This window comes from Cuculus canorus, chromosome 21 (assembly GCF_017976375.1).
Source record: "Cuculus canorus isolate bCucCan1 chromosome 21, bCucCan1.pri, whole genome shotgun sequence".
Taxonomy (NCBI): Eukaryota; Metazoa; Chordata; class Aves; order Cuculiformes; family Cuculidae; genus Cuculus; species Cuculus canorus.
In genome coordinates, this window is record NC_071421.1 from 2,286,857 (window position 1) to 2,310,474 (window position 23,618).

Genomic DNA, 23,618 nt, shown 5'->3' on the forward strand with positions numbered 1-23,618 from the left:
GAGGATTCAGAAATGATGGGATGTTTCTATGGTTAGCAAGAACACCCAGATTTGTTACAGTAATGATCTTTAAAACAAAATACAGCAAAATCAGAGAGGAAACAGGACAACTCTTAACAACAAAGGGACTTCTTTTTGGATTGGTGCTTCTTGAAGTGTCTTAAACTTTTCTGTGAAGCAGTAGTAATGGCCAATGTCTGAAAAAGGATAGTGGATGCTAAATTTGATACATTCCAGCAATTCCCGTGCTGAAAATATCACCAACAACATTTGATGTCATGACACAAAGGTTTGGTCCCAAAATTGTTGTGGATTAGAGAAGTAAGCCTTTGAGAGAGAAAAAAAAATAGAATATAAGGCCTGTTTTAAGACTTAAAAATGCTTGCTCGTGTGGAGTTTTTGACAATTGTTCTATCAGCATAAATTTATTTTAATCCAGAAGTATCCATCTCCTCTTTTTTTCTTTCTTAGCTGACTTTGTTAGCTGTACAGATTACTCAGTTTTCCTGCATAGAAATTCAGAGAGAAATTAATCCAACCTCTGGATTTCTAAATTAAAGTAGCTCTTAAATCAGAAATAGTTCTGAAGCAAGAACAATAATCTTTCTGGTAGCGTGTGGCATAAAGAGACTGTTTTTTCCATTCAAGGCTTTTACTTTTAAATGTATTTGATTTAGATTGATTTAACATGGTGTGGGAATTGAAAGTCTGACTGTAAAACTTCCTGTTCTGAGCTGTGGCTGAAGTGAGTTGCTGGATGAATGTGTCTTACCATTCTTGTATCCTCTTTCTTGCATAAGGATCCTTCATTCTGCTGAGTTTCCATCCCATGCGTGGGATTGACTGGTTAAAGGCACAGGAAATCTGCACTGCTACCCAGACCTCTAATGTTTTTTGAGATAATTACTTTGTTTCTTTTGTTTGCCTCAGTTGTCAGTACAGAGTAACTTTTGTAAGTACTTTGAGGCCTGGATGGAGAGGGCTTGTTGAGATCCTTACATTGACGTTACACATGATCGTTTCCATCAGGTGCTTCCTTAGTGAGCTGGCAAATAGCCTCAGTGCTTGGAAGTGGAAATACTCTACTTTGCCTTTCATTCTTAGAATCCACTCCATTGTTCTTTCACTAAGTTGGTAGTTTTCTTGTTTCCAGTACTTCTATGAAGATCTTGTGCAATGTTGTAAGCTATCTGTGACAGTTCAGACCTAGTCTTCCACCTGGAGCTAAGCCACTTCAGGCAGGTCGGCACCAGAGGGGTTCCCTGTAGTTAAAGCAAGTAAAAAACAGTTCATTGCCTGATTTGTGTTGAGTTTAGCAACCCATTGGGGTCAGTTGACCACCATTCCTGTGCCAATGTTGTGTTTCTAGAGACCGTACACTCCCTCTGAGTGTGTTGTATCTAACCAGTCAATGCAGTTCTGCTCCTCAGCTCCCCTGCCATCACTCACTGAAATATTTGCAGAATCTCTTCCATGACTGGTGCAGTTACTGATTTATCTCCTGTACTGTTTATCCCACTGGGATCGTGTTAGATTTTCAGAGATGACCTCTCATGCTCACAAGCCACAGCTAATTTGGTCTTATTTCCCTCCTTGTCCCTTCCTTCTGGCATACTAATAGCAATTCTAACTGGTTGCTAACTTCTACTTTACAGTTGTCACCGAGCCTGTCCAAGTTAAATATTGCAAATGAAAATCAGAATATGCTTGGCACTGTCTGCAAGGAGGTGCAGCTTGCACTTTAGGGGGTGATGGCCATTACCAAATGTCAGCTTTGGAGAGATTCAACAGATGGGAATGCTCTGTTTTAGATTATCTGCCCGTGTATTTGTTTAGACAGATTCATCGGCAATTCAAATGCCTTTGGAAGACAGCATTCCAGTGCGCTACAATGCACTGCACTGCGAAGGAAGGAAAGCATAAGGGTATAAGGAATTGTTTTTAGTGCATGTGAAGTGTTTTCAAATCACATTTTGAAATGGCACAGACAGTGCATATTCTTATTTGCTTTAACTGTGTAGCAGCAAATCCATTAAAAAGAAATCTGGGTGGCTGTTCACTCCAATGACTGAGACCAGTGGAAACAAACTCAGTTATTGATAGACGTCTGTGGGCACAAAGCATCAGGAATAGGAGCTGAAACTTTTTAGAAGTGATTTTTTCTTGCTTGATTTTGCTAGAACTAAAATAAAATGAGAACAGGATCTGTGGCCTGGCATATCTCCAGAGGAATTTCAGGGACTTTATTAATCAATTTTATAAGGAGAAACATTGAGTAATGGGCAAAAATGACAAAGCATTGAGGTGAACTTGTTGATTTTTCTAGCCAGCCCTTCTAAGAGTCTTGTTGTCTTTCGAGGTCTTCACAGAGGCAATTTAAAGGAGTAGCTCCTTTTGATGATGGGTTTGAGAAGGGATAAAACATTGTGCAAAAAAACCCATGCTTAAGGTAGATAACACAGTAGGTCATGACAAAGCTGTCCTCTTTTATTTCGGGTGCTAAACATGATCCAATACACTGTTTCCTCTGGTAATACTGAACCTTTTTTATGGCCCTATGTAAAGAGCTAACAAAGGGTGTCCTCTCATGCATTTCTACTTTATAGAAGGATTGGAGAACTGGTTTACTGAAAAGGGTGTTGTCGACCTGGGGAAGAATCAGAAAGTCAGTTCTGAAATCCATTGTGCCACGTGTCCTTGTAATGGTTTGCAACAATTTCAGTGGTCCAAGTAGAGTAAGGAAGGAAGGGAGGCATGAAGAAGATTGTAAGTAGATAAATTGCTGGTGCATCCTGAACATGCACAATTGCAGTGTTAACTGAACATTTCAAAGAAAGCATTATTATTGATGTTGTTAGTCGTTGAGCTCTTTTAGATAGGAACAAAAAATGAAGCATAGTACAAATCTGTATCACATTCCTCTGATTTGCGTGATTTCTTTAACCTGGATGTGGTCCCCATGGACATTCTGTAGGCCATCACAAAATAATCTACATTGATCCAAAGAGATTGTTAGTTTTCTGTGTGTAGGAAGAATGAACCTGGCATTTCTGTATGTTACTAAGCTTTTCTTTTTAGCCTTAAACACAGGAAAGACTTCAAACGTTATTTCTCAGCTTATCGTGCAAATAATATTCGGAATCTTGCAGGATCATAGCTTTTTGTGTAAAGCTTTTCAGCTGTTTTCTGTTGATAAAAGACTTAGCTGGGCACCAAGAGATAAGACTGCAGGACTAAGAAATTGCTGAGTTAGTCTTGTAATCTTCCTGCACTGCATTCCCATAGGGAAGTTATGGATAGGTGCAACTCTGTGCAAGTTAATGTTCTAATCCTTGAATCCCGTTCAGTGGCTGAGCCATTGAATTTGATGAAAGTTTAGGGCATCTGACACATCACAGGGTTCTGTTTTATACAGAGGCTTTTGGTTCCTGGCTGACTGTTAGTGTAGACTTCCAATTGATTAACTTAGTGCTGTTACTCTGAATCTGAGTATGTTATGTTTTGAGAGCAAAACTGACTGGACACTTCCATGAGACCTTTTGGGAGGACTCTGAACTTTCAGTATCCACATTAGGGAAAAGTGTCAGGATCAAACATGATTTAGAACTTCCTTTAGTATTGCTGTCTGAGAATGGCAGTAGAGTTTGTGATGGCCTGGAGCTTGTATTCTTTACTTCTGAGCAAATATGCTATCCATACTCCTGCTGAGATAAAGGCTTGTCTTTATGTTCCAGATAATTCTAATTATATAGATAAAGAGATAAAATTAAGACAAATTAATTGAAAACAGAAAATTAGTTAGACAAATAGGAAAAATACATACAGATGGTTAGAAGCACCTAAAACTCCATGTAGTGCAATGACTGCAAAGTCAACTAGCAATTTTTTATGAATGAAAAATCTAATAAGGAAGGGAAAGCAGTTAGAATTTGCCCTAGAGCAACTGTAACGTCTACACCTCTTTTTTTCATTCATAAACACCTCTGTCTCCTGCAAAAATACTTGCAAGGATACTTTTTAGTATGGCATGTGAAGTTTTGTTGTTTTACTTCATTGTTCCTACAAATCAGCAAATTAATTCCATTTGCAGTTCAGTTTTTTTTCCAAGGCAAGGAATATTTATGCCAGATTGCTGTTCCTACCCTTACTCTTAAAACTCACACACCATAGAACTCTGTCTTGCAGAAATGTCCAGCTGTAGCAGACTGTAGTATGTGGAAAGATCTTGTAGGACCAGAATGTGACGCATATTCTGCTAGTGTTAATCCATTAAGTAATGTCAGACGTACATGGAATAGCACTTTTATCTCACATTGAATTGTTAAATACAGTTAGTGTTAGATGTATCTCACAGTCCCTTTGCCTCATTCTGTTCCTTTCACTGTAGCTGTCATATAGCTTATTTATCCCAAACATGGCAGATAAGACTCTTATAGAGTGATTATAGTCAAATCATTCCAGTTTGATGCCAAAGTAAGACAAAACTGGGTCTTTGAAGTCAGATTTTTCCCTAGAGTAGGGAAAAAGAGAAGGCATAATCCTTAGCTGAGGTAGTCGGTGGGGTTTTTTTGTTTGCTTGTTTATGCAGAACTTCTGAATATTCCTCACTGTAGAGACGAGGACAGTTCTGCTGTAAAGTACCTAAAGAAAATAAGAAGCCTGGACCAGAAAAAGTCTAAAAATCAGCAAAGGCTGGTGAGAAAATGAGAGGTGACATGAGAACAGGAAGGAAAGGGGAAGGTTATGTCATTAGAGACTGGAATTCAATGTTTTCATGAAACTCCATGGATACAGGAAGGAGCAGGGTGGGTAAAAATAGCTAAATGAAAATGGTCTGAGTTCCAAGGATTCAACTCTCTGAAAAGAAAAAGATAACTGTTCTTGCTTAAAAACAGTCAGAAAAAGCTGTGTTTTGTGAAGCATTCTTAAGAATGAAGGAGAAGGGGAAGGGGCAATATTTGCTGACTGTAATTTTTCTTCTTTTCTCCAACCAAAACTTGAAATTTTGTCTTATTATACTCATTTCACCCAATCCTCAATGGCCTGGTTCCCAAAAGAGAGAATGCTTTGTCAGTAAAGTCCTCTCCTCAGACCTCAGAGGCTGTTCTGATTAGAGTGGTGTTCTGGGCTAAGTACATGTGAATGCTTGCAGACACAAAATTCTCTCGCTCCCTGACTGATACAAAACACTGCTGATCAATGAATGAGAAAATTCCATAACGTATAGAATAGTCAACTTTTCAGGATTTCAGTTTGCCCAAAGCCAGCAAGCAACTAGATTGAAGTTTCTATATTTTCTTGTACTGAATTGTATATGCTGACATCCCCCTCTGCCGAGTTTCACATCTTACCTATTAACCAGAAAGCTCTTACTACAAGAAAGAGAAAGAAAGAAAGAGAGAGAGAGAAAAAAACCAACCAATTTACTTATTTATATTTTAAGTTTGTGAATTTCTGAACAGATGGCAACACACCACAATGGAAGTTTTATAAAAATTTCCATCTTTTAGCTGAGTGCAGGCCTGAAATTTTTCCCTGGTGAAAATGCGGAGTGTGAGTCATTAAACATGCTATGCGCTATCTGCATGGGATTTTCACTGACTGCATTCAGAGCAGTCAGAGAGTCGTTCTTCCATTACAGTAATGGCTTTTTTATTCTCCCCCCTTCCACCTGGGCAAGTGGCCAATTCCATCATCTCAGCTCAGCAGCAGGAACAGGGAAGGTACAGTCTGAGGAGGGGATGTGATGCACAGACAAGGCAAGAGGCATTGTTCCACAGTCCAAGAGCAGGAGTCAATTTCTAAAGCTTAAGCAATTGTCAAAAGCAATGGCCTGAGTTATGATTTCTCCAGTCCAGTATGAATTCATTAATTGAAAAGTTATGGCCTGGTTCTACAAGTGAGAGGTTAAATTGCCTGCAGAGTGTTCAGCACCTACTTCATCTTGGCCCTGAATTATCATTACAGAGATAGGGAGTCTAAACGTAATCTTTGTTTAGACTCCATTTGAAATTTGGCATGGATTGCTGTGGGACAAACGAGGCCCGGAGATGCTGAGTGTGATTTTCTGCAGGTCTACAGATTTGACCTTGGAGAGCTAGAGGAGTTCAAGCTCTCCAGTCTATAGTACGGTTCATGTTAGTAAAGTTATAGAACTTCACTGGGGGTTGGAATTTAAAGGGATTTTTACATTGAGGCTTCAAGGCATTTGTAAAATCCTGTGGTTCTCTCCAGGGCCCTGACTGCAGCCCCTGATGCCTTCTCCTCACTACGCAGTGTCTTCCTGAGGGCTGCCATGCTCATGGGTTTTGTCAGCCTGCTATTTCTCATACACATGTAGATCAAAATTACTTTGATCTATCAGGATCTCAAATTTGCAGTTTGGAATTTCCTTTGTATCATCTCAAGGTGGTATCTACACCCGTTTGGGAGTGGAGATGTGAAAAAAGCCCAAGACATATTGCCTCTTCATTCCTTACATTAATGGGCATGTTAGAAATGCAGAAAGATGAAAGGATGGATGGATGGATGGATGGATGGATGGATGGATGGATGGATGGATGGATGGATGAATGGTTATATCATCTTCCAAAGTCTCTGTCATTCAGGAACACATTTGTTAAGTGTTCTCAGTCTGCGTGATACTTACTGACATGTAGAAGAGAGGTGAATGGCATCTTGTTGGATGGCCAGAATAATACAGAACACAATTTCCCCTGAAGAAATAGCTCACATACCTTATATAATGAATGAGCTCATTTCGCCTGTGTTTGCCAGAAACAATAAAAGTTAGAAAACGTCCCAGTAATTAAAATAAAGTGTTACCCAGATTTATGGTGAGAAATGTGAAATGTCAGGCAATTGAGCACAGCTCCACACTCACAAATAAGCTTCATGTTCGTTAGAACAGGTTGCATTCATTACTAAGAACAGTGTGGGTCCAGTGCTAGCCCCAGAAGGCAATGAATGGTTTCTCCTGCTCAGGGAAAGAAAGCAGAGGGGAGGGAAAGGTGCCAGCTGGCGTGTGAGCTGATGGATCGTGTGTCCTGGTGGTGATGCTGCAGTATGCACGGTACAGTCATGATCATTGCTTCAAGATGGGCTTTGGATGACATGATGGATAGTTGGAGGGAGAGAGAGTACCATTCTTAGGACTGCCACACGCAGAAAGGAACTCTAATAGAAGTTTTTGAAAGGGTGGAGATGAAAAAGGGGAATCTAAGCAAGGTCAGCCTTTCCTGCAGTCCTTCCTCTCACAGTCACTGCTTATTACTTTTCTAAATACAAAAGCTATACCTATTAATAGTAGAGAAACTCATGAGTTCATTGTTGTTTAAAATAATACTAATCCCTAAGTATTCCAGAGACCATTTTGTTGTCAGAGGGCTGCTAAGATAAGTGAAATGGGTCAATCTATATCTATTCTAGGCCTATAGACTTAGGGAATATTGAAAGTGCAGAAGCGTTGGAAACAGAAGTGAAACTCTCTGCAAGCCTATAGAGTAAGCTCATTTGAGCAGTGCCTGTGAAAGTAAGGCTGAAAAATCCCAGTTGCCTTTCCGCTCTGCATAGCTAGCAGAGGGTAGGCTGCTGAAACATCCTCCTGTTGTGACACAGGAGTTGTGAGATTAAGAATCTGCTGCCTTCACAACTTTTGTGGCTTGTTTTGCCCTCCTCTTTTCTGATATAGATAATTAAAAAGTGAAGAAACTCCACACACAAAACCTAGTCTGACAATTCCAGCTGTCCAGAACCTAAACTGTTAAGTATCTTTTCCTAAAAAGAGAATGGGGCAACGTTAAGTCACAGACTCTTCAGTAAATCCCAGTCTTGTGGAGGAGTTCTACCAGACTGAAGTGTCCCATTCAAAACCAGCCTGTCTTGCCTACAGGACCATGAAAGAGATCTTAGAGACAGAACAAACAAACCAACCTTCTACCTTTTAGTGATGGATTCTCTCCTCGCATAAATTTCATTTGAGAACAGTTGTAGGAATATCAGTGGAGTTTTGTTAGAAATAATTGGTCACTAAGTAAAAGAGTTGATTTTAACTTGCTAAAAGATTTGGATTCTGATCAAGACCTGCAGGGTGGCCTTAAGCCAGTTGTATATCCTCCCTGTTCTTCAGCTCCACATCTATAAAGTGACAATTTGAATTCTTTTTCATCACATGCTTGTAAGAAAAATCTTATTATGTTAATGAGGTGTCCATATGCTTTAATCCAGGTTCATTCAGAAAGCCCATCAATAAAATAAATATGAGATCAACCCATAAGAATTTGTGACAGAGGAGTAGAAATTCCAGATTTTGAGGACAGCAAGTTCTGAATTACTTAAGTGATGAAGCAAGCACTTATCTCCATAGGGTGCCTAGTGCTCTGTGTGTTACAGATAGGAGGCACAGGCCTTTAAAATAAATTGCAAGTTCATGTGTCAGAGCAGCAGAGAGAGGATCACTTTACAACAAAGAACAGATATCATAAATTTCAAGCAGAACATAGGGCTCACTCTGCACCATGATTTTGGATCTGAAACTGTTGGAAAGCGTGTGCCAAAGAACATGAGAAGACAGACTAGCATCAGAAGCCTTAGTGATAACCCAACTAGCAGATAAGGTCTTACAGAGTTGTTATAGCAAAGATGTGCTTAAGCCTATCAATATTATTTGCAAAATATGGATACCATGATGATGACGATGTTGAGAAATTATCTCAAAGATGGAAAAGATTTCAAAGAAGATAGGTGCGTTGCCTGTGAGAGGCTATTTGGGAAGAGAATGTTTGGCCTTTAAAAGTGCAGATGGGTTTCAGGTGAAATGGAGATGAGGCAGAATTAATTGTATGGTTGTACAAGTTGACACATGCTGGTTGTCGAGCCTAGCTCTGTTGCCCTTTTACTCACCACAGCAGCTGCAGCAGATCAAATCAGTGTTCTCACAGCTTCTCTTCATGATAGAGCGTGTGGGAGGGCAAGGGAGGGGAGTTCACCCGCTTTGTTTTGGTGAAGCTCAAAGCTGAGGTTTTACTAATCAGTGAGTTCTGGTGTGCAAGGCTGGCACACTCATTTCCTTTGATACAGGTTGGTTTGGGATACACTAGATAACTGTAAGTTCTGAGTTAGGAGTGATACTTTGCTTATGTTTTAGGTCTAACTTTGTCTTAAATCTGTTGGTTTTTTCTTGCCTAGAATGGTAACAATGACTATTCATTAACAGCCTGTGTAAGGACCATGCTGAGAGGAAACACTGAGGGGGGATAGCAACAGTTCAGTCACTCTTTTTACAGGGACAAGGCTTTGGCTTATTCCTTTCTCTGTCGGATGTGCATGCTATGCCTTGCTTGTTTATTGCTGCATGTGCTGAGAAATGAAAGATTCTGGGTTCATATAAATGACAAAAAGTCTGTGCAGCCCTGAGCCGCTTAACAGGACTGTTGTAAGCTCCTTTGGGAATCCCAAGAGTTCCAGCTTGTATTCCCCTTTCTGACTTTTCCCAGTAAATTAATTTTTTTATTAGCAGTAGGAAGCAGTTGTTTTTTGGTTTTTGGTTTTTAATGAGGCGTTTGGCAGCATCCACTGGGGCATGCAGGTACAGAGCGTGTGGGTGGGAGCAGCAGCCCTGAGCCGCATACCAGGCAACCTGGGATGAACAAATGCTAAGAGAGCTCTTTCATGTGCTTTTAACAGCCCCTCACCTCCTGCATTTCCTAGGATGCCTGATGATTTCTTGCAGTTTCAATGTGAATGTTAGGTGTGAGAACAAGTCAGGTTTTAGGCAGGTCATATGTTCATTATGTGCATTAATCATGGATGTATGCCCCGTAGTCAAACTCTGTGACAATTCAAGCCAGTCGTTTAGTCCGCTAGAGTGGGACAGCTTGTGTTGTGAATAGCTGCTGCACTGTGTTATTGTGATAGCTCTGGTCCTGGCCAGCACTGGGGACTTCTGGAGCAAAAAGCATCAGTTGCTGTAATCTGAGTTTAAAGGCTGAATTTTATCCTAAACTGTTATCCTCTGAGGATCAGGAATAGAGAGGAATATAGGCTGTATATTTATCAAGAGGTCCTGTACTTTGGAAAGAAATAAAAGATGTGGAGGAGATAGACTACGGAGCTGAGCTGGACAGGAACAGAAAACTGTGAATGGGGTTAAGAAAATAATGATGGTTTCTGAACCCATAGCATTATTGTCTTAGTGGTGGCAAAATATGGTAAAACGTACCCAGTTAGCTGAACCAAACCCGTAAAATATAGCATAGCTAGCTGTGATCACTGAAAAGGTCAGGTATTAAACCAACAAGTTTGGTAGAGAAAGGAGAGGCAAGGCCTTGGAAAGGAGCAGCATTCTGGAGAGAGATTGCTTTATCACCTATGCCTAGGCCATGGATGCTAACAGAAAGGTAGATAAGATCCTTCTGTTTTACGTATGCCTTCTTTGTTCCTGTATTCCCAAATTCTGTCACTGACATTTTTTCTTCAGTTTAATCCTTGGTCTTGAGTTTCTCTCAAACTATGGAAGATTGTACATGATGGTCACGCTGGTTCTGCCTCCCTAGGAGATGGTAGGACTCGGTAGGTGGTAGCCACCAGAGAGCTCTTTGGCCTGAAAGGCATTGTGTAAATGGTTGATTTTTCCATTAATTGAAAAAGAGAACATTTTTATTGATGCAAGTCCATGTCTGACCTTCTCAGAAAGTGACATTTTATGTTTGTTTCATCTAAATATGACTGATTCACGACACTTTTTTCTTGTGACAATTTATATGTTTTAAAAATCACTTAGTACTTTTCTAAGCGATATAGGTAGAAAAAAAATTGTTGTCTTTTTAAATGTTTCATAACTTCTTTTAGCCAAAAAAGATAAGAAGTTGGTACACATTTGTGAAATAATCTTCTGTAAGCAGAAACTGTGTTTTGATGAAACATGAAATATTTGCTTGAAGAAGACCGCCTCATTCCCAGAGATGTCTTCTCCAACAGAGAGTTTGAAACCTCATTCTGCAGTTATGGATAGGCTGGCATTCCCTGGTTTCACTGTAAGGGAAATAATCAATGAAAATTATGACATTTAGGAGATGGGCTCTAAAGGAAAGGAGGGGAGGAAATATCCTGGTCGTGCAGAAATTGTTTTACTTCAGTACTGGGATGTCACAATTAGGAGTGAATATAATGAATACATGCGATATAAATGGAGAAATTAGAGGTTCACTGCTATAAAGAATACACTCTCTAACGTGAGCTGCAGGAATTTTGATGTGGCGCATTTGCACCTCATTTTCATTTTTCACTTCCTTTCCTTCTTCACAATCTTCACAACAGGCCCTTCCCAAACGTTTGTGAAGGAGCTGCAATATGCAGCGCAGTCCTTGATAATCCCCAGTTCTTCCTGAGTAAGCAGGCATCTAAAGCCAGAAGGGGACTGGGGTGAAACTATTTAGAATATACATTTCTTGTGCCTGTATAAAAATATGCATAAACATGACACCCTGCACTAGGGGAACGTGTAAAAGGTGGGGCAGGATATTTGTGAGAGGCGAGTTCTGCAAATGAAGGCGATGGGGAGGGAAACAAATTGCCTGTTAAATATGGAAAATGGAGTCTGCTTTTTGTTCTGGGCCTTTGGAATCTGTGGGTGGATTGGAACTGGCAGGCAGGGAGCAAACACCCACCCACCATAGGGCTGTGTGGTTCAGAAGTTTACAAGAGTGTTTGTGTTCCAGGAGCTGTTGGCCTTGAAGCCAATGGAGAGGGGGAGGAGAAGAGGGAGAGAGTGAGAAAAACAGTGTGGTGTTAGGGCCCTTCCTCGGAGATATTTTTCCCCTCTTCTCTCTCCTGCTAGAGGGCTTTGGAACTGGAGCAAGACAAACAGTTACTGGGGGAAAGATTAACATGATTGTAAGATGTGCAGCGCTCATGGTCTGTCATGAGGGGAGGCAGAGACTTCAGAATGCACTGCCACCTTAATCCCAAATGACAGTTCTCACTGCTCCCCCTTCCCCTGCCCTGCTGCTCTTTAATTCCGCATATACAGATATGGAAGTTCTAGTGTATTGTTATCACAGGAGTTGAAAATCAGTTTCTGTCCCACTCTGAATTTAGGTTCAGAAGCTGCCACGCTAATAGGTCACCATCTGGATATTGCAGATACAGCAACTACGGCAGAGAGACCAAACAACTTGCCCAAGGCAACAGGAAGTCTGTGGGAGATCTGAGAATAGACCCCAGATGTCCTGAGTTTTCTGTCTTTAACCACAAGATCATCCTTCCTGTCTTTTTGATAGTCCCCTCTGCTTCAGGAATTCTGTTTATTAATTCTACCCATAAACAAGGCATTGCACGATCCAGTGATTTACTTGCATGAAAGACTCATTTGGGAGCAAAAATGGCACCTCTCTTAAACGAACTGTGGTGACTGCTGTCCTTTCCAAAGGACAGGGGAGAGGGAGTGCAAAAACCAGCTTGCAGCGCCAAGAAGCTTCTCCATTACTATTCAACTTCTGCAAGCATTAATATTGTTCTCTGAAAGGATCAGGAACTCCATACGTGATGTTTGAGTGTATCTGGCTATTTATTATTTTAGTGAGTGAAAAAAAAATGACTGAAATGGAACAAAATCCGTCTGGGGAATTACCTGCTGCTGTTCACCATTGTAGCTGAGCACCTGTGCTGCCAGCCGGTGTGATTGCTGTCCCCTAATGGACTTCACTGAGTGCCCGGTGCCTCTCCATTCTTATAGTCAGAACTTTCCTGGGATGGGGCTGTGAATGGTAGGGAGGGTTTTCTTTCCAATAAAGCACACTCTTTGGTTGGAAATGATGGAATGTATGGAATGTCATAGATGTTTCCTCAAAAGGTGCCATACATAGTTTCTGAAGAATATTATTGAAAATCATTCTTAACTAAAACTTTTTAGATACCCCCGTTACTCAGTGAAGAAAATTCCTAGCCCTGCTGCCTCTTAAGGTTATAACCTCTTTGGCATCAGGAATCAACCAGTATTGGATGACTTAGATTGTTAGGTCACGTCTTCAGACCTTGGCATTGTGGTAATGTCTAAAAATTCCACTCGTGCAATGCACACTATGAACAGAAACTCGAATAGTCCATCTTGACACCAACAGCTTCCTATAGTAAAGCACTTTGGTGATGACACTTTAGGTGTTTCCTCTCAGCACATGAAGACACAACTGGTGACTTAGAGAAATGTAGTTGCTTCTTGCCTTCTCAGAACTCCCCTTGAACACTAAGGCTTGATGTTGAAGTTGGTTACGTGAGCAGGTTGGTTCCCCTCTGCAGAAAGCTTTAACTGTGAGGCCAAAGCTCTTCTGCAGCTCTGTAACACCTTTCCTTTGCTGGGAATCTGATTTCAGAATATACATATCAGAGCATGATCCCTGCCCCATTCCACTGGTTCTAAGTAAATCACCACCTTTCTGGTTTCTGCTTGCTCTTTTGAACAGTTTTTGGATACTGGTCTACGTGTTCCTCCTCTTCTGTCCTGATCTGCCTGTGTTTTCTACCTTTCTACTGCAGTGGTGAGCTTTTGAGTCTGTGTCACTCGACACAGCGAGGGTCTGTCCTGTGACAGGGCTGTAAGTCCCTGCTGCATGACAAACAACAGTTGAGCAGTCGCACCTGCGTGAAGCCGCTCTCCAGCCCATTTTTGAACCACAGAACCTTCATAGCTTCAGTTAGGTTGGAAACGACCTTTAAGATCATTGAGACCAAGAGTTCCGAGACAACAGACAGAGCTTTTTAAGCCCGTTTGTGCTGTTTGTCCTTAAAGCTGGCTGGAATTGTGTTTAGAATCCCAGTTACGGAAGAAAGGGAGAGGCCAATGTTTTTCCTTTGCACATAGTTGGAGCGCGCCTCCCTCCCTCAGCCACCCGGGCCTCTCTCACCGGCGCCGCGGGTGTGCGCGCCTCTCCCGGCAGGGGGCGCTCGGCTCCGGCTCTGCGGGCCCGCGCAGCCGCGGAGGGGCCGGCGTGGCCGCGCTGCCGCGAGCGGGGCTTTTCTAGCGCGGCTCTGCCTCGCTGCGCCGTGGGGGCTCGGGTAGCTCGCCTGCCCTCTGCCTGCTCCTGCGGCAGCTGCATCTCACGCTCCTTTCGCGTGTTAAACGCGCACAGGCGTCGCATGTGGGCCGGGTGTGCGCAGGGAACGCGTGTGCGCTTCTCGCCACGTTGCGCATCCGAGCATCTGCCGTCGGCTGCGCTGTGTTCGGCCACAAATCGTCTCTGTGCGCCTCCGATTTCTGCTTAGAGAGAGGTGTGCGCTCAAAGTTGAACTCGGGCGTTGTAAGCGGGTTTCGGGACCTACGCTTTTTTTTCTGGTGCGCTTGCACTTTGCGTGCGTACGAGGCAGACGCGTTCCCGTCCGTTCCCACCGCCGTCCTGAGAGCGGCCGGCGAGAGGAAAAAGCCGTCGCCCGCCCGCCCCTCCTCGGCGGCGCGGCGGTCCGTGAACCCAGCAGTTTACAGTCCCTCCCTCCCGGCCCGCGCTGCCGGCGGGGCCGCGCCGCGCGCTGCCTGCGCCGAGCGAGGGGGGAGGCGGGCGCTGTTCCTGGAAGAGCCCGGCCCGGGGAGTTGGTCACATTCTTGGCTGGGATTCAATGACTGAGGCAGACACCAACAAACAGAGGGGGGGAGGAGGAGGAGGAGTGAGGGAGGCTGAGCCAGCCCGCATTAGCTCAGCTCTCAGGCACTCTCAGTCTCTGCTGGAAAGAGGAGCTGGGAGGATGTGCGCTCTGTTACCGCGGTTCCCCACGGCACGGCGAGAAGACCGACAGAAATAAGGGAAGAAAGGCGAACCGAGAGACGAGGAGTCCTCCCAGATCACGCTGAGGGACCACGAGGGGGAAGGGAACCTGCTCATCGCCCGTCCGAAGCCCCTGCGCCTGTTTGGAAGTGCCAGAGATTTGGGCCTTTTCTTCTGCGTCCTTCCCTGCCACAGACCAAGCTTTCTTCCTCCTCCTCCTGCTTTTTCCTTCCCACCCCCGCGCCTGCCTTTCGGTGGATATGGACAGAAGGGCGATTACCGCAGAGAAGCAGCAGCCGCCAGAACATATTTGAGACCCGGGTGCTGGGAGCGTGGCACAGACTTCTTGTATTTCCGTGGGTGGCGAGTGAGTGTATGTGTGTGTGAGTGAGTGTGGTGGAGGTGTGGGAGGCGGGATCGGTTTGCCTGGGGGTTGGCTGAGGGGGTGAGTGCTCGGATGAAGACCTCTTTTTGGCGTGACTCTGTGCTCCATCGGGGCATCTTGGAGACTTGGAGGGTTTGAAATTGTAACCAACCGAAAGAAAAGAAAGAAGAGAGAGACACGCATACAAAAGGATTTATTTCCTATTCGTTAGTGGATTGTTAAACCCCAGCGGGAAGGAGAAAAAAAAAGAAGGGTGGGTTCTATTTTGTTCGTAATTTTTTTTTCCTAAAAAAAAAAAAAAATCCCTTAAGTGGATTTGTACGAGGGTGGACGATAACTGGGGATTTTTGCTGTTTGTTTTGGGAATAGAAACTAAAAAATGGAGACTGTAAGTAGAAGCAGCTTCCAGCCTCATCCAGGACTGCAGAAGACCTTGGAACAGTTTCATCTGAGCTCTATGAGCTCCTTGGGTGGCCCTGCTGCTTTCTCAGCACGATGGGCACAGGAGATGTATAAGAAAGACAATGGCAAAGATCCCGCAGAACCTGTACTGCATCTGCCCCCCATCCAGCCGCCTCCGGTGATGCCTGGTCCCTTCTTCATGCCCTCGGACAGATCTACGGAGAGGTGCGAGACCATCCTGGAAGGGGAAACCATCTCCTGCTTCGTGGTGGGTGGAGAGAAGCGGCTTTGCTTGCCCCAGATCCTGAACTCGGTGCTCAGAGACTTCTCCCTGCAGCAGATTAATTCGGTGTGTGATGAGCTACATATTTACTGCTCCAGATGCACTGCTGACCAGCTGGAAATCCTCAAAGTCATGGGCATCCTGCCCTTCTCTGCTCCTTCCTGCGGGCTCATCACTAAAACTGATGCCGAGAGGCTTTGTAACGCCTTGCTTTATGGTGGCACCTACCCTCCTCACTGCAAGAAGGAATTCTCTAGCACGATTGAGCTGGAGCTTACGGAGAAGAGCTTCAAGGTGTATCATGAGTGCTTTGGGAAGTGTAAGGGACTCCTGGTACCAGAGCTTTATAGCAACCCCAGCGCAGCTTGCATCCAGTGCTTGGACTGCAGGCTTATGTACCCACCTCACAAATTTGTGGTCCACTCTCACAAATCCCTGGAAAACAGGACTTGCCACTGGGGCTTTGACTCTGCAAACTGGAGATCCTATATCCTCCTCAGCCAGGATTACACTGGAAAAGAGGAGAAAGCTAGGCTGAGCCAGCTCTTAGATGAAATGAAAGAAAAATTTGACTATAACAACAAATACAAGAGGAAAGCCCCCAGGGTAAGTGATGCCTTCAATTTTAAAGCGGGTGGGGGGAGAAAGGGAAAAGGAATTTAATGTAATTTCGGTAGCATCCGTTGATAGCCCCAATTTGTTACCAGCTGCTTCTCCTTTGAGTTGTTTAGCAATCTAATCGCGTTCTTAATTCTCACCACGTGTGCGGTAATGTAGAGGAGCAGTGTCCGAGGTGGCACCTTTTTTCCTCCGGTTGTTCTGAGCACGGTACTTGGAGTTTGTTTAAATTATTCGTGTGCGTTTGCATATCTCTCCGTTCATGGAACCTCATCTTTGAAAGTCATCACACTACCCTGGAGTTCGGCAGGAAGCGAGTGATTTCGGGTCTTAAGAGCGTCAGCTGGGGGTAAGAACAAGAAGAAGCCAGAAAAAAAATAACTGTTCCTGATGGCTCCAGGCGCAAATCTGGACAGTTCCGGGCTCAGCTGCGTGCGGCAGGGATAGTGGTGGGGGCTAAGTTGTCTGAATGCTTATGTGGAATGAAAGGTGGCTGCTGAGAAAAATTCTGACAGCAGTGCAGGTTCCTGCTGTTCAGATTAGGTGCGCAGAACGCGAATAAAGTCCGTGCTTTTAGAGTATCCCTGTGGAGTCTGACTACCCCCACCAGACAGGCTTTTGTATATTGGATTATGTATGTGTACATTCAGTAAATGAATCTGTCCGGGGCCAGCTGCAGCAGCTTCCCGAGGTTGGCCACGCCGGGCTGAGCCAGACGGCTAAAGTGCCTTTCTTTTTTTTAGGTGTCTTTTGTTTTTCTTTCAGTCTGAGCTGCCTTGAGATCCCAGAATCCCTGGTGTGTGGGTGGGAGGCTGCCTTGGCATCTGGCAGCGCTCCTGATCAATGGGCAGCAGTGCCAGCAGGGCTGAAATTACTGCCTTCAGACACCGGGATGGCTGGCTGAGGGGATGAGCAGTTCCCTTCCCGCTCCTTCCACCCAGGATAAGGTCAAAGCAAACTCTCCCCTACCGAGTTCTACACAGCAGGTCTGTTGGTAGGATTCTGCCTCCTCTGTCAGTCATTTCCGAACTTTCCTTTGGTTTTGCGTGCTTGGAGAGGAGGGGCAATGACTCTAAACCTCAAAAGGAGAAGTGACTCTCAAAGCCCACTGAGAATGTTTGGTAAAATTCTTAATTGACTTACCAAATACTTTTTAAAAGGGGGAGATATACACCCAGACTTAAAGAGAGCTTTTATTTATAAAAAACGCAACAAAAATCCCCAAACCAAACCCGAGGTTTGTAAAAAGGATGCAGTAATTCCACAGCTCTCCTGAGAGGCCTACGGAGCTTGTTTGGTTGGCTCCGCGTTGTTCCAGTGAGGAGTGGAGCCTCGCTCGTTCAAGTTCCAGTTTCTCTCCTGCTTTTGTGCTTAGCCCCCCTTGCAGTCCCTGTCCTCACCCCTCCTTCTCCTCCCGCTGGAGTGTCAGAGCGGTGACAAAGCTGGGCTGTAATGAGCCACATTATCTCCGTGGTTGGAGGTGGATGCGTTTTTAATGGCTTGTCTATTCTCCGTCAGTCATGTGCTAAGATGGAATGGTGGGAGAGATGTATGTGCATGTCTGTGAGAGGAGAATGCAGCTCTGGAAATGGAGACTTTTTTTCTTCTCGGGAAATAAATTTTTTAGGGCATACTTTGTTTGGGAAGCAAAATCAAGAAATCTCCGTGTTCTTTCTCCAGTAAAGTACTGTATCACTAGCTCGGTCATTTCCAGAGTTTAGAGCGTGTGAATGTTAATAGAAGGGTGCCCACAAAGCTCTTACGGCATTCTGTTCAGTTGTAGGATTTATTCAGCACCCCAGGTGAGGTTGCAGGTGGAGATTAAGAAAAGACTACTGAATCCTGGCTTTGTCGGACTTTTTTGGTGACCCTTTAATAGGTCCTAGTTCAGAACGTGCCAACCCTCCTCACCCACCCTCCAAAATCTCCATGCAGTGCAGCAATTCTTGGAGAGTGAGTTCAGGATACCCAATAGCAGACGCCAAAAATGATGCAAGGAAATCGTGGTCATCTGTTTTGCAGAAAATTTTGTGGAAAATCCGTCGTCATAAAATGTTAAGTCTCCTGCACAGATTCATTTGGGAGGTGGCGAGGAGTTTAATGGGGAAGAACAGTGGTAGTAAGTGTGTGCTTAACAATGGAGTAGAGAAAAAAGAACGCTTTTGCATACATCCTGTGCAGAACTGGGCTTAAGTTTCAAGGTTTTTGAGCTGTCTTCAGGGCTCTCCTCTTAATGTGATGCGGTCTGGAGGAGACTGATAGTGCTGGCAGAGTTCTGTACACTTATCCTTCCTTTTTCTGAAATCCTTTTCCAGTGGGTTTAGCCAAGGGATATCATATGCTAAGGTCATTTGTGTTGTAGCAGTGTGTGCAGGTAATTACGGAGATTTAATCAGGCTCTAAGAGTGTTAGACTGTGGCCAGGGGCAAGTAACAGTGGGGTAAAGTTGAGATGCCATGTAAGGAAATGAAAAGATGGTTCCACGTCTGTGGCTGTGTGTTTGCGTTGATTACTGTCGATCTGCTGGGGTTTGGTGTGTCTGTTGGACTGTCTCTGTGGATGAAAGGGTGAAGCACATGTGTCTTTGTGGTGGGATTCCTCTTTGATGTAGAGCTCTTCGTTGCTTTGTTCTGTTTTGTACAGAGGTGTGTCTGTGTGGTGCGTGCCCTAAACTGCCGGGTCAGATATTTGGTCTTCTGCTTACAGAGTGGGCTTTTTATCAGTTTCACAGTGGATGTAAGTGTGGACGAGTATCTATACATTGTTGTGTGTGTTGTGTTTTCCCGAGGGCTCTGGTAGTAGGTTGGTAGCATGAGATGCATGTGACCGTTTTGATGGCTGTTTGAGAAGCAGTGAGGTTTTTGACCTTTTTGTGTGTCTTCATGAGGGTTATATGGTGAAGTGTGTAGATGTCTGCCAGAACAGCTCTGCCTTTTAAGAGTCTGACTTAAATGGAGGAGCTGGCTTGGCACGAGCCCCCATTGCAGACTCAGTGTAAACTCAGTAAAACTGCCTTTTTCCTGTCTCTCTCTCTCTTTTTTTTTTTTCCCCCTCCTTCTTGCCCTTTTTTCCTTCCTAGGAGGCATAGCTTTACCTAGATGCTTCATTCACAACACATATTTCTGTATGCATCGAGTATCTGTTGTGCATGTCTATCTGATAGTCTGTATTGAGAGATGGATATGTAGGTGCAGGTAGGTTGAACCAGATGCATGTTGCCTGGCTTTGCCACTTGAAGAAGAAGCTTTTACATAGATCTGTGTGAAGTCAGCAAAGGGTCTTAACCAAAGACTGGAGGGAGTCGTGGTAGCAGGAACCACAGAGGCACTAGCCACTTTCCTTACCCTCTTCTAAAAATTGGATTTTTGTATCCTCCCTGTTCATCCTTGGATGGGGGGTTGACCTCTCATAAGGTCCTTCACCTTCCTACCGCTTCCCAGAGCCCTTTTTTTCTCTTGAGTGATACGATAACCTCTCCGTTTTCCTTTGTTTGGTTCCTTGTCTGGGTTTTCAATCTTCTCGTGTGCTTGTGCAAGGTTTTTTCTGCTTTGTTTCTCTCCGGTCTTTCAGAGTCTCCATGCACCACAGCTTTTACTTGAGTGGGTGTTGCGCTTCCTTACCTGTCTCTCATTTCATCCACTGATACTAGCGTGGAGCACAACCATTACATTCTGGGCTATTTCTAGACATTTAAAATGTGAATAACTTTGACATGGTTGCAAAACAGAGTCCTAGAAATCCATTAGCAGTACCAAGTTTTTCTTGAGCTTAGCAGCTGGTGCACATTAAGTGTTCCCTTGCTGGTGTGGATGTGGCCTTAGCGTGTCTCTCACACTCTCTTTCTGCTTCTGTGTGACAGACAGTTCTCTGCTTTCTGAATATCAGTGTGCTTCCGCTGCAGTTGGATTAGTTCAAAAAGCAGACCTGAAGGCTTTATTGGTAGCTATTTCCACTAAAGGAGGGTGGATTAGACTCTCTTTTTGAACCCTTTTTCCCCCTCTTTAAATATTGAACCGAGCAGCATTTGACAGCGCTTTTACATTTCCTACCTGTGTGCCAGACATCTGCACTGTTAGCAAAGCTGCGTGTGATCAGACACTGAGGGAATAGGAGAGTGTTCCCTGCACACGTGTGAACACACCCGCACCAGCCCTGCGGTGTTCCCACGGTTCCAGTCCCAGCAGCAGTTCTATGAAGTGGCTGGAAGCTGGAAGGGGCATTCTGGGTACTGACACACAAATGAGCACACAGGGCCTCCCACTTCATTTCACAATGCCTACCAACCCCGTGCTGCCACAACACGCAGCTTTCTTAGCTGGGCTGAGGTTTAGCCAGGTCAAGTGTGCAGCAAAATCAAAGAGCAGAAATTGCTGAAGGTGAAACAGTGCAGTGTGGACCGAGTCATGGGGTGGCTGTGGGATTTGAGGTGCTGTGCTTTATGGCCACTCAAAATGCTGCAATAGGAGAGCTAGAATGTGTGTCCTTCTTTTTCTGTATCCTAGCATCCTGCCTCCTAGCAGCAGTAATCTTTATTTGTTAACAGTATATATCCTATGGTAGATAGAGATTCTGATTTTTATTATCAGGCAGTGGTGGTCAGACAACTGGATGGATTTACTCTTTTTGGTACAAACTGAATCATAGAACAGTTTGGGTTGGAAGGGACACGGAAGATCATCCAGTTCCAGCCCCCCTGCTGTGGGCAGGGACACTGTCCACTGGATCAGGGTAGTCAGAGCCCCATCCAACCTGGCCTTGAAAACCTCCAGGGGTGGGGCAGCCACCACTTCTCTGGGCAACCTGGACCAGTGCCTCATCACCTGCACAGGAAAAGTTTTCTTCCCTATATCTCATCAAAATCTCTCCTCTTTCAGTTTAAAGCCATTCCCACTCATGCTATGCCTGCACTCCCTGATCAAGAGTACCTCTCTAGTTTTCCTGTTGCCCCTTCCTGTACTGGAATGCTGCTATAAAAATGGTGTATAATCTTGATAAATACTCCTGGGAAATTTTGCCTAAAAAATGAGCATTCAATTACTTTTCCATGGAGCAATGAAGGAATTTTGTTCTTTTATCTGGTGTTCAAGAATTATATTGGAGATTCTCCAGTAAAGTATTTTGAAGTCCCTGAACCAAGGATGTTGAAGTCTTGAGGCAGTGGTTTGGTTCGGAATCCTTTTTCAGCTTAAAAGTTGAACTTCAAAACTGATGCCACTCTTTAACTGAACCCTGCATACCTGAGGAAATGTCAGTGTTTAAGCAGACATCAGCATGCAAACAGTTTTACAGATGTTGTGGATCAGGAACAAAGAAGCGCAGGTACGTGCATGTGTCTTAGACAAAGAATGTGCTGGAAATCATGATTTAATGGCGTTGAGTCAACTGTGGCTCTCTGTTGCCCCAAAGTAGTTCCCAAGTCTCTGAATTCAGTCCTCTTGAATTAGAGAGGGAATTATATGCAATCTCTCCTTTTGAAAATCACTGCCTGAAGTATTTGAACATCTGCCTCTCCCTTCATTGTCTGGAATGCCTCACTTGCCTCTCCATTTCTGTGGTTTTGGGCTGGGGTGTATGTTCTGCCCAAACAGTAGCGTGCTTTGAAGATGCATGTAAACACTGTTTATTTTTCGGATGTGTTGGGAGCCTGACACCTGCTCTCTGCCAGGATCCGAACATGGTTATCAGGGGCTGACTGACCGATGAGGGTGTGTTTTGCTTGCTGAGAGTCGTGTTTAGATCAGTGTTGTAAAAGCATCTGGAGGCGTCTGCATGAGGCTGCTCAGAGCATGTCTAGACAGCGCAGCGGTTACGATTCTGGCAACTACTTGTGCCTTATCTGCACCTTCCTTGATTCTCAGCGTGGCTGGAACAGGGGGAACTTTGGGGCTACATCCAGGTGGTTGAGTCCAAGCAAGATTTGGGTATCTAAAGAGGAGCGTTGTTTGTTTATATTGAAAACTTATGTTATTTTTGTCTGTTAGGGAAGTCATTTTGCTAAAGTTAAGGGGTTTGAGTGGTACTGACAAAGGTAAGGTAAGGAGTGGGCTGTTACAGGTGTGATAACTGATGATTGGAACTGACAGTGCTGGCTTAGCTGGCCAGACTGCTTTGTCATCGCACAGAGAATTGTGTCTCAACGTGCACAGTACTTGGACCCAGAGAATATCTTAATTCTCACCTGCTTGGTACTTTTTACAGTGAACTTTGAACTTGACACTGTAACTTTGGAGAGAACTGTCATGGAATAGTTAACGCTAAATCCGACAGGGGGTTCTTGGAAAGAAATTAGAGCTTAGGCAAAAGTAACTTAGACTGAATTGCAGAGAAATCTATCGATAGAATGCTGTCAATTACTGGGCTAATCTATTTTAGCAGAGTGGCCATAGAGCACTTAATTCACATTGATCTTCACATACAGGAAGCATTACTTTAAAATGTAGTAATAGAGCATGCTTTTGTTTTAAATTTGTAAATTATTGTGTGGAAATGCTATTTATTTATTAGATAATTCCTAATTTGTTTGCATATGTTTTCCGAATCTGGGTAATATACATCAATAAATCTGCACCACTTTTAATGGTATTCCGCTGTCAGTCTCTAATACAGTCAGTATGTGTTCTTGGAAAGTAATTACAGACAAGTGACTTTGCTTTGAAAAGATGTGCTCTAGTCCCTTGCCTTCCTCATTTGTACCTTAAAACAGTGTAGTCTTCTGTCTTCCACATTTCATGGTCAGTGTAGAGACTTAAACTCAGATCGTTACTAAAATCGCCTGTTCCTATGTCTTCTGGAACAGACAAGGTTAACTGGAAGGTTTGAGGCTTTGGGGCTGGTTCTGCAGTTCTCACTCAGGCAATCAGCCGGCAGAGTAATTGGAACCAGTTCCCCCACAAACCACAGAAGGCTCGTATGTGTATCAGCTGTCTTCCTGCATGTTGACCGACAGTCACAGAAGAGGGACAGATTCTGAACCAGGACATACTGGAGTTGACACAAGGTAGAATAGTTTGGTGACTCTACCTGATATTCAGAGGCCTGTGCTAAAGCCCATAGCAGAATCTTTAGTTCTGCCACTGCAGTATCCTCATTTTACTCATTAATGGGGTTTTGGTTTCATGGGCATTTATGGTACTCTGATCCTTACTGCCATTACTGAAAGGGGCAGTTGTTTCTGTGAGCT

General features: G+C 44.0%; 1 protein-coding gene across 2 annotated transcripts in view; it reads left to right on the forward strand.

Annotated features, from left to right (window-relative positions):
- The first annotated feature begins 14,564 nt into the window (after window positions 1-14,564).
- Window positions 14,565-23,618, forward strand: part of SKI (SKI proto-oncogene) — a 106,185-nt gene continuing 97,131 nt past the window's right edge. The window contains exons 1-2 of one of the 2 annotated variants that reach the window (XM_054085480.1): window positions 14,565-15,388; window positions 15,505-16,426. In XM_054085480.1, the coding sequence (XP_053941455.1) occupies window positions 15,515-16,426 (912 nt within the window). In that variant the 5' untranslated portion in view covers window positions 14,565-15,388; window positions 15,505-15,514. Of the gene's footprint in view, window positions 16,427-23,618 lie in introns of both variants that reach the window. The other variant, XM_009561547.2, reaches the window with a different exon arrangement.